Source organism: Acomys minous (genome assembly GCF_964271855.1).
Source record: "Acomys minous genome assembly, chromosome: 3".
Classification (NCBI taxonomy): domain Eukaryota; kingdom Metazoa; phylum Chordata; class Mammalia; order Rodentia; family Muridae; genus Acomys; species Acomys minous.
In genome coordinates this window covers 78,887,419-78,899,261 of record NC_140485.1, presented here as the reverse complement: position 1 = coordinate 78,899,261, position 11,843 = coordinate 78,887,419, and the positions used below count along the sequence as shown (strand labels likewise).

Below are 11,843 nucleotides of genomic sequence, written 5' to 3'. Positions count from 1 at the left end.
GAAAAAAGTTGGGTCAGCCATTTTTATTTAATAATTAATCTAAACATAAAGTCTTTGTAGTTCTCACTCACCAGCAAACCACCTGCCATGCAATGCATTGACAGCAGCAATAGCTGCAGCAATAGACGGGCACTTCACATACACATTGCCCTGGAAAACATAAAAACAAAAAATGAAAACAACCCATGTACATGAACTCTCCCAAGTACACTGAGATTAGATATCTTACTTCTTCTCTTTGAATTTCCTCCCCTTTTATCTCCCCCACCAAAGAAACCACTGCAAATTATATTATCTACAACACTGATCAAATTTTCATAATTTTGAACTTGCCTTTGTTTTGGAGGATGTATCGAGCTAGCACACTTAAGTTCTTTTTAGAAATAACCATTACAAAAGCATAGTGGAACATGCCTGTAAGCCTCAGCACATGAGACAATTAATAAAAAACAGCTAAATTCATGCAAGGACTACACAAAACAATGCATTTAAAAAACAAAACAAAACAAACAAACAAAAAAACCCAATAGGGCTGCAGAGATGGCTCAGAGGTTCACTGTTCTTCCAGAGGTGCTGAGATCAATTCCCAGCAACCACATAGTAGCTCACAACCATCTATATGATTTGATGCCCTCTTCTCGTGTGCAGGTGTACATGCTTTGTAGACCAGGCTGCCCTTGAACTCAACACCGATCAGCCTGCCTCTGACTCCCAAGTGCTGGGATTAAAGGTGTGTGCAACCATGCCTGCAAGTTAAATAAGTTTTAACAGAAAAAACAACAAGGGGGGGGGGGGGGGAGAGAAGGTCAAAATACCTGAGCTGAATTTTTGTCAACATAAATATGAATAACTCCTCCGTGTTTATTACATTCTTCAATCACATCATCCTTAATCTCTGTATCCCATCCAACTTCTTCTTCTCTGTAATAAAGTACCAAAAGCAATGAAATTATATTTATTCAGTAAAAAATACTAAAGTACATTTAATTTGTATATGTGAGAGTATGTATGTTGACCCTTTACATAAGGCAGTTCAGTTTGTCCTCTACTGCATGAGGACCAGGGATCCAAGTCTAGTCCTCAGACTTGACATTGAGTACCTTTACTCACAGGCCATTGTAATAATTCAGTCTCTTCCAGAAAAGCAGCCAATGACCTTGCTGCATGTAACTACCTGCTTATTTATATCAACCCCAAAACTGTCACTCATACAATCATGGCAACCACTTTAGATGCTATCTAACAAACCCCTAATCATGCATTACTTAAGACATTAAAGCACAAAACACATACAAAAGACTCCATTAATGTAAAATTTCTACTATTGAATTTAATGTAAATGTTTGTGGAGATGGCTTAGCAGTTAACAGCAGTTGCTGCTTTTATGTAGGACCTCAGTTAAATTCACAACACCAACATGGCTTCCTAAAATAAGAGAACTAACACTTCTGAACCTGCAGGTAGCACACATGTACAGGCAAACACTGATACACAGAAAATAAAAATAATTCAAAGAAACACAAAAACTACATGCTGGGGATACATAGCTCAACTGGAAAAGTAGGTGCTATACAATTACAATGACTGGATTTCTACACTAAGCTGGGTGTGGTGGCGCACAATCCCAGCACTTGGGAGGCAGAGGCAGGCAGATTTCTCTGGGTTTAGGGCCATCTTTGTATACAAAGCAAGTCCAGGACAGACAAAACTGCACAGAGAAACCCTGTCTCGAAAATCCAAACAACAAGAACATCAGCAACACCATCATCAAAACCTGGCTGTTCTAATGGTCCTGAGTTCAAATGTCAGCAACCACATGGTGGATAATAACAATCTATACTGAGACTCGGTGCCCACTTCTGGCATGCATGCACATAAGTAGCAGAACACTCTATAAATACTAAGTAAATCTTTTTTAAAGATCTATTTATTTATTATGGAAGTAGTACTATACCCTCATGTACCCTGCAGGCCAAAAGAGGGCATCAGATCACATTATATAGATAGTTATAAGCCATCATGTAGTTCCTGGAAATTGAACTCAGGACCTCTGGAAAAACAGTGCTCTTAACCTCTGAGCCATCTCCAGAGCCCCAATAAGTAAAATAATTTTCTAGGCTGGGCGTGGAGGAGCATGTCTTTAATCCCAGCATTTGGGAGGCAGAGGCAGGCGGATTGCTTGAGTTCGAGGCCAGCCAGGTCTACAAAGTAAGTCCAGGACAGCCAAGGCTACAGGGAGAGATTCTGTCTTGAAGGAAATAAAAGATTTCTAGTATTTGGATTATAAAAGAAATTTCAAAAAGGAAAGGTAATACACCAAGGTAAACTGACAGGTTGAAAGCCTGCATGATTGTTCACAAAGCTATCCCTGACAATTACCTGAGATACTGTCAGGAGTAGAAATGACTGGTGATCATCATCAGTAGCATAACTGCCTGGCAAGAGGTACCCTAGGTTTAAACACCAGTTCAAGTGGTAAATGGGACAGAGTAGATGGATTAGTGACCAAAGATACTTGTACCCAGGTTCAGTTGCCAGCACACAACCATCCTTAAAGACCTCTGCAGACACAGATATATATATAAACACACATGCAGGCAAAAACAAGACAAAAACAAAAACTGGTATGCATCTTCTATAGAAAAACAAAACAAAAAATTGGAGTTAAAGTGGTGGTAAAAGACTAGTGATAGAAGCATGCTTACGTTTGAGGGTTAAACATGTTGGAGAGTTGGAAACACTGTGTTGCAAGTGGCTGAACAGATGCAGCTGCAGCTAAAGCTGAGGCTAAAAAGAGAAGAAGAAAAATTAGCTTCATGGAAACCTTGTAAATATCCTTGGCAATTACTAAAATCACCCTTTCTAACTGTGGAGGAGATATTTTTCCAATCACCTTCTTCAACATAAAATAAACAATTTCTCATGTTATCATAATATATCAGTTAAGCAAGAATGCCTACCTTCAATCATATTTAGCTTAACTTATAATAGACAACACAATTGTATAAACACTCAAGTACTATTTAGAGAATGAGAAAGGGAAACACTGTACAGTCGTTTCATACAGATGCAAATAAATTTCCCTAAAAATTTCGGGAGCTGGGTCATGTTTGTGTTGCACACATCAAGCTTAGAGTATCACCCAGCACGGTAGTAACTGGGTACACCTATAACCTGAGCCTGAGAAAGGGAGACGCAAGAGGATCAAAAGCTCAAAATCATCGAGGCCAACATAGGTTACACTGCAGTACACGCAACCCATTCTTTTACAAAAACCATACTTAAATTGAAAAGGTGAGGAAGGAGTTCAGAATTCTCAATCTACCTGGGCTACAATGTTTTAGGTTAGCCAGGATTACATAGAAAGATGTTGCCTCAAAACCATACCTATTAGGGCTTGAAGACACATATGCAGACTAATCTAGCTCTAAAAACAAAGAACCACATTCAAAAACCACCACATAATTCCAGAAAAAAGGAAAAATGGAAGAATTAATTTAACAGTGAAATGATAGGAAGGATAAAAAAAATATACTTTTTGGAAAGCCTAAATAAAACAACACCCTTCTATTTTTCTTCCTCTTGCTGTTTTTTTCCCCCCTTTAACCAGAAATATATAGGTGTGCTGTGTTTTGTTTTTGTTTTTTCAAGACAGAGTTACTCTGTGTAACAGCCCTGGTAGTCCTCTTCTAGCTTTGTAGACCAGGCTGGCCTCCAACTCACAGAGATCTACCTGCTTCTGCCTCGCAAGTGCGGGGATTAAAAGTGTGTGCCACCAGGCCTGGCCCAGCTGTGTTCGATTAAAGATACATTAACAATGGCAGTGGTGGCTTACTTCCTTTAGTCTAAGCCAGATCTCTCTGAGTTCGTTGTCAATCTGTCTTACAAAGCAAGTACAAGACAGAAAGGGATTATTACAGAGAAACACAGTCTTGAAAAACCAAAGGTAAGTATATATAGAGAATTTTAAAAGATTTTTCAAATCCTGTATTAAGTGCTCGATACAACTCAGCAACATCTACACCCCCTGTGTTTTGCCTAGAAGCCTATATAACACGGGTACCTGTTGGCCTCAGGCCAGAATAATATGTCATATACCCTGAAGCTTGCTAAATACTTTTATGAATTATCATGCAAATGCAGAGACCAAACCTGAATCTTGAAGCAAGTGCCTCAAGTGCTCTAAACCAAGAAGCAATCTCAAGTTTCTTTTCAATACATGAGCTGTAATATGATTAATTTTTTAAAAGACAGGAGAAAGTTTCCAAGGAAAAATATCATGATAAAGTAACATTTTAAATGATTTCTCACTTGACAATACACAACACCAAAAGCGTAGGGCATCTATGGTATGAATATTGCAATTTAAAAACATTGGGCACTGTAACAGTCAACATTAAATTATATACACATCTGTATATAATTAAATGTTTTTTGTCGTTAGGAATTGCAATGGTTTCTATTTGGTGTTCTTTAGGTTTGGGTTTTTTGTTCTTGAGACAGGATCTGATGTAGCTCCAATTTTCAGAGAATTACCAAAGATACAACTGTTATAGAACTCACCGTAGTCATATTTTTTGAACAAATCCCATTCCAATGCTTAACAATAAAAAGCTAAGGATAAAATAATACATTAAAAAATAGAAATAACTGAATGAATAATCACCTAAGGAAGTATCAGACAAATCTCACTGGAGAAAACTTTTGGGCTATGCATGAAATACCACATTAAAAAATTATGCTGATCTGGGCAGTGATGGAGCATGCCTTTAGTCCCAGCACTGGGGTGGCAGAGCTAGTTCCATCTCTGTGCGTCTGAGGCCACTCTGGCCTATAGAGCAAGTTCCAGCAGAAACAAGACTGCATAGAGTATCAGTCTCAAAAAACTAAATAAAACATCAGGATAGAATTATAAGTGCTTTTCCATCTTTAGTACTTCCTTCAAAGAAAAAGGTACCAGTGATCTTAAACACTGACCCAATTATACAATCCCAAGTAAATCTTTGTCCTTTTTTTTTTTTTTTTGAGGCAGGGCTCTTTTCCCCAGAGATTTGAGAGGTCTTTTCTCATGTTTCCTTCTATGAACAAATGTTATCTGTCATTGTATAAGAGGTAATAAACCCCAGCTAGCTAACTTATGAACCTAAGGAAGAACCTGATTAAAAAATACAACATAGGCCAGGCTTGGTGACACATGCCTTTAATCCCCGGCTGGTGGATTTCTTTGAATTCCAGGCCAGCCTGGTCTACAAAGTGAGCCTAGGAAATCAAAACAAAACAAAAAAATAACCCGCCACCACCACAACAACATAAAAGTAAAACAATACAACAAAAATATAATAAACCAAGGAATACAATTAAAGAGGACCAGCTCAAGAATTCAGAGTAAACAGATCTGTGTAACAAACCAGTCAGCTCTACAGAGTTGAGGTCAGAGCTATATAATGGGGACCCTGTCTCAAAAATCAAACAAGTATGCATAATTAAAAAGCTTTTTGTTTGTCTAGACAGTGTCTCTGTGTTGCAGCCTTGCCTGTTCCACACTCATTTTGTTGAACAGGCTGTCCCTCCAACTCAGAGATCTACCTGTATCTGCCTCCGAATGTTGGGATTAAAGGAATATGTCAATGTGTCACCACACCAAGTTATAACTAAAAAATTAAGAAAGCAGCCGAGGGGAACTACAAATCAAGAGAATTACAAAAGGATTTTTCTTGCTCAAACTTTGCAGCATGCAGATGAGTAATGAAATCTTCTATTGTTCACTTTTGATAAATCTGTTAATCATTAAACAAACCGTACAAAGGTGGCATTTTCTTAAAGAAGCTTAAAATATATTTAATTCTCATCTAAGTCACTGTCAAATGTCCACTTCACATGTACTTTATTACAATTTATAGCCGTATTACTGGCGATATACCACAGGCAGTACAAACTAATATGTGTAACATTATCAAACAATCCAATCTACACAGAATTCTAAACTTAAGTAAACTTTCAAAGAGATTTAATTACTAATAAATTTTATATATTTTAGTGCTCTGTCTTTTATACATAACAGAAGAGGGAATTAGATCCCATAACAGATGACTATGAACTGCCATGTGGCTTCTGGAACTGAACTCACTCCATATTTCAAGTTCCAAGTCTGGCCTGGTAAAATAATGATAATACTTCACTTCCTTTTATTTAAACTTTACACTTATAGAAAAACATGAATGAAATCTAAGACTGAGTATCGGGTCTTCCTTTTTTAGGTGTCAAGAACAGAGTACTAAGCATGCATGGCCAGCACTGTACTAGGGGGTGAGAAAACTAAACCGCAGACTATAATATTCAAGCAGTCCACAACAAAAGTAACTACAGACGGTTTTATATTCTTTGACTGTTAATTCATTGTTATTTTTTAATTACATTACAATGCACGGCAAACTATATTCCAACCTCAGTTAACAAATTATATCTTTGTATATTCAACTATATTTAAAAGACAAAAAAGCTGAAAAATATAAGTAACTCACCTTCAGTCTGTTGGGAAAGTCGTGTTTGCAAATCTATAACAAAAGAGAATTCTACAGCTCAGTGCAGGAACAATGAAGAGCCTCAACTAACAGGGTAAATGTCAGGAAAGTATTAATAAAAGAGGACTTCAGCAGCAGGGTTTATTAAAATAAACTTAGTAAAACCTGGCAGCAAAACCTCCTTCCCCATTCCTCATTGACAAGGCTTTGGGGCCTGTTGTTCCCTCTTATCCTAGGAAATTATTCGCCTTTCCTCCTACTCCTAGTACTTTCCTCCCTATCTGCCATACACGGTGTTCCATTGATACCATAGTTAGGAATAATGGGAAATGGGGAAAGGGGAGCAGACCAGTAAAAAAAATGTGAAAAACCCTGATTGAGAATTCAATTCCAAGTACTTGGATAATAAAATTTTGTAAATAGCGGTAGTAGGAATTCAGTATTTCATAAGGTTATTATTAAAACTGTTGCCGCAGCAGCCACAAACACTGAATAGCTAGGACTGTGTTCACTGGTTAGCATTAACCAGAAAAACTTAATTTTTATCAGATTGACAATTTAAACAATGTTGATTCGAGTACCTACAGTAAAAATTACTATGTCTATATAGGAAAGCATATTAAATAAATCTGTCAAGTAAATAAAATTTGCATGAGAGGCAAACAAACTCAAACAGCTAACAGGTGGGGTCCAAGTATTTTATTCTAAGGAATCATAGGGCAGAGGCAACACTGTGTCAACCTGATCTATACAACAAAGAATTTCAGAGCAGACCTTACAACATCCTAGTGAGACTTTGTCTCTCAAATAAAAGTCAAGCTCCTATATTGCTGTAACGCTATCATAGCTAATAAACACTGAAGCTCAATATGCAACATGAAAAGAGAATAAGAAATGTAAGGAAATTTAAAGTACTGCATTTATTGTGTTAAAAGAGCTGGCCCCATCAGGAGTGGGTTGGGGTGAACCTAGAAAACAGAAGGCTGAAGGATTGCTCTGATTTGGGGGATACAGAATGAGACAAAGGCCAAACAGAGATACCCAGTAGCATCCTGCCTCAGCAATGAGAAGCTGTATATATATAATACTAGTACAGAAATGAGCAGGCTGCCATCCTGACTGCCTCATTAGATCTCTGAAACACCTATGTGTAGAAGGATAGAGCAACAACATATAAATTGGCCTTTAACTTCCCACACATGGGCAGAGGCATAAGAAAGCATCTTACAGCAAATTTTTAAAATGCAATTAAAACAAATAGAGATAATCTCCACTCAAGTGATTTCTATTTAAACACATCCTGGCTGACTGTGCCTGGATGAACGTCTGGGATGGAACACATGTGTTCCTATTACCTTCAGGGTTGGAAGGCGGCATCAGATACCTGGAATAGGAGTTATAGATAGCTGTGGGAATGCCTGAACTAGAACCTGGGACCCATGCAAGAGTAGCCAGTGAAGTTGAGCATGGTGGTGCCTTGAAAAAACAAAAAAGAGTAGCCAATTTTCTTAACCCCTTAAACCCATCATTATATTTCCCCCACCATCTAAGAATTTTGGTTAATAACCACTAGGACAAATCATCCAAATATGATTTGGTATTAAACTACGAAGAGAATTAACAATGAGAAGGCTTTGGGGGGGCAAACAGGGGATGTCAAGAGAGGGTCTCTCTGTGCAGCCTTGGCTGTCCTGGATATGCTTTGTAGAACAGGTTGGCCTCAAACTCAAGAGATGCACCTGCCTGGATTGCCCAAATGGCTGAAGATATAGGTGTGTGTCACTGCACCTAGAGGGAGGTCAGCGTGGCCTGGAATTCATTGTCCTAGGACAGCATACTAATTGTGCTAACTTATGTGGATTACATAGTGAGAAGACCTTGCCTAATCTTAACTCTCTCACTTCTCCTGTAAATAATCTTCTCATTGGCTGCGGTTCTCAACCTGTGGGTCACACCGCTTTAGGGACTTGAACCTAAAGCACCATTTGTAACAGTAGCAAAATTAGAGTTATGAATCAGCAATGAAAATAATTTTCTGGTGGGCGTCAGCACAGCATGAAAACTGCGCTAAAGGGCCACAGTGGTAGAAAAGCTGAGAAATATACTCTAGTGGGATGATTGCCTACAACATGGTTGAGCCTTTTTATTTATTTATTTTTAACAATTTGACCTTGAAAGATGGAAAGAAAAAAAAAAGAAAAGAAAAAAAAAAAGAAGAAAAGCAATAAAGTTAAAAAAACAAAAGAAAACCAAACCTCTTTATGTCTGGAATCAGAGTCTTGTTCTACATTGTCCTGGCTATCTTGCAGTGTACTCTGTAGCACAGGTAGGCTCTGTCTCCCTCCCAAGGTGTACACTTCCCAGCTTGGCCCATTATATTACTTTTTGTAGTTTTTCAAGACTGGGTTTCTCTGTATGGACCTTGCTGTACTTGAAAGGACTGGAAAACCACACCACTATCTGCCTGACTCTGACCATCAAGTGCTAGGATTATGGGCTTGCACTCTCCGCATGCCCATCATTATCTTTTAAACAGTAAGTCTGATCTTTATGTGTAGACATGTATGATGTGTATGTGTTGTTGCTTTCAGTGGGCGTGGATCATCAAGGAGAGTAAAAGGTAACTGAGCTGATGTTTGAGCTTGCTGGTAATTGAACAGAAATGCTTTAGAAGCAACTTAAATCATCTTAACACCAGTACTATGGGTTATTTCTCAAATAAGTTCACTTCAATTACAGAAAGCACCATAAGGCACTCAGGAGGCAGAGACAGGAGGCTGGTTTGAGTTCGAGGCCAGCCTGGTCCACAAAGCGAGTCCAGGACAGCCAAGGCTACATGGGGAGACTCTGTCTTGGCAAAAAAGAAAAAAAGAAAAAAAGAAAAAAAGAAAAAAAGAAAAAAAAAGCAGTATGTTGTCGCTGATTCACACCAGCTATTTTTTTTTTTTTAATTGAAAATCGAAACTCAGATAATGGATAGTTCTGGGAGTATAAGTTGCCTCCAGCCAAAGGTCTCACAATGATCACTTCTATCAGTAGGAATTCCTCAACACTTGTGGCACCAAATAAACATTTAAAAACAGGGTGTCACTCTGCAGTCCAGTCTGGCATAGAAATTATAGTAATGTTTCCTGATTCTCCCCAAGTTGGAATTTCAGGGACTTTATCATATCATATATTGTATTTAGTTCTAGCCATGACATCTCAAAACCAAACATTACCTTAGCTCCTAGATTTATGACTATTTAACTTGTTTCAGTAAGAATTTTGTCTGTTTGTGTGCAAAAAGTATCACAGCTAGATGCGCCAGTACTAGATCTATTAGATGGTTCTGAGCACACAAACAGAAAGGGCTGTAATTGGGCTGAATTAAAAGCTAAATTGCTTGTAGCTTTCCCTGTGCTACTGGTAATGGAACAATTTAAGCAAAACTAAATTCTAGTTAATTCTGGGCGTTTTCTAAACATTAATAGCAATGATTGAAACTATACGTGAGATGTTTCTATAGTCTCTTAGGGCATTCTGGCTAGTATACAGTTATATACTAAACCTACATTTATTTACAATCATTAAGATTCAAGAAGTACTTAATGAATTGAATTCTCAGTTAGTCCTTTGAAATGCAAAGAAATTTGGCATATTTTCGAATTAGGTGAAAAAATGATTTCAAATTAGAAAAGATTCAATTCCTACCTGCCACAGCACCAAATGCCAAAGAGCCACTCATCTGTAAAGCTTGCTGTGCTGCTGGTGGAATCTGCAAACCTGTACCTGTGAAGGAACGAGTCTTCAAGTTTTTAACCAGATTTGGGGAATTTATACTATGTGGCCAATTTAGAGATGCCACCAAAATCGCTCTGCATTAAAAGACCTTAATATCACCAAGGCTGATAACCTTCAATCTTTGGTACACATATAGGTAAAACTTAACTACCCACAAGTGGTTCTCGGATCTCTACCCCATGTTGTAGCATTGGTACACCCTTAAAATAAAGGAATAAAACTCTAAAAGGGCAAGGTAAAATGATGACAACTTACTGAGTCTGATATATACAAACCAAAACAATGGCATTAAAACTTCAATAAAAATGTACTAACTAATCCTATAGATGAAATGACCCCTCAAATTACTTTCATTTTATAGTTTGCAAGGTTACCTTTCTTTTTCACCACTATACCCATGATAAATCAGTAACACCATTAAAAACATACCCTCTGCAAGTCTCGCCATTAACTGGAGACGACCAGTTGTTCCCAAGTCAATTCCAGTTCTTTCTAGTTCATCGCTGTCCAAAAATGAACTAGCACTAGAAGCATCAGTTCGTTCAGTAACATGACCAACTTTCATTGGCCTTCCAGCTAGTTCAAATCCATTAAGCTGTTCCAAAGCCTTTTTGGCACATTCTGAGTCAGAAAACTAAAATGGACAACAGATATTTGAGTAATTTGCATTTATTTCACTGTAGACAAATAGTAACTTCATAAATCTTATCTTGATAAAGTACAAAAAAAATCTAACAAATTTTGCAGATGAAGAAATAAAATAGCTTAATGATAATCCCTTAAACTTTAATTTTTAGGCAGTTTCACTATGTAACATTCTGGAACTCACTAGGTAGACGGAGCTAGTCCTGAACACCTTAACAGCACCCTACCTCAACATCCCAATTGCATGGGATTAAAGGTGTGGCGACGCATGCCTCTAATTCCGGCCCTTGGGAGTCAGAGCCAGGTCTCTGTGTGTAGTCTTGGCTGTCCTGTACTTGCTTTATATACCAGCCTGTCCTTGAACTCACAGCAATCCACCTGCCTCTACTACCATAACTGGCTTCACATCTCTCTTTAAAACTCCAAATAATGTCTCAGGGTCCCATACTTTAAGAGTTACCCCTTTTGAAAAACATAAAACCAGGCTCTATTTTCTTTTCAGATTTCATAGGATTGATTCTTGTAGCCTCAAGGAATACTACAAGACCTTCCTCATTCAAATTAATGTTGCTAGGGATTAGAGTACTTGCTACTCTGGTTCCAATGAACCTGAGTTTAGTTTACAGAATCCAGCTCTAGTTCTAAACCCAGGTTATTGAAAACACTATATTAATTAAACTATAAAATGCTTAAAGCCAGAAATAAGGACTGTTATAAATCTGTCTTAAAACAAAAACAAAAAACCCATTAATGTTAAAAAAAGAAAAAAAGGTAATTTCTAAAAGAGGAAGGAAAAAAGACCCTCTAATTCTTGGCCCTTTATCAATGTTGAGATGCAGAAAAGGACACCTAGTAGAGTAACCATGGTCAGCAATCCAAGCAAACTCATGAAGA

General features: G+C 37.8%; 1 protein-coding gene across 2 annotated transcripts in view; it reads right to left on the bottom strand.

Annotated features, from left to right (window-relative positions):
* The window catches only part of RBM39 (RNA binding motif protein 39), a 33,240-nt gene that overhangs the window by 964 nt on the left and 20,433 nt on the right, over positions 1-11,843 (bottom strand). Inside the window, exons 11-16 of one of the 2 annotated variants that reach the window (XM_084775332.1) lie at positions 10,734-10,938; positions 10,215-10,292; positions 6,522-6,572; positions 2,706-2,787; positions 816-921; positions 72-150 (exon numbers count right to left, since the gene is read on the bottom strand). In XM_084775332.1, the coding sequence (XP_084631458.1) occupies positions 72-150; positions 816-921; positions 2,706-2,787; positions 6,522-6,572; positions 10,215-10,292; positions 10,734-10,938 (601 nt within the window). The remainder of the gene's footprint in view (positions 1-71; positions 151-815; positions 922-2,705; positions 2,788-6,521; positions 6,573-10,214; positions 10,293-10,733; positions 10,939-11,843) is intronic. The other variant, XM_084775333.1, reaches the window with a different exon arrangement.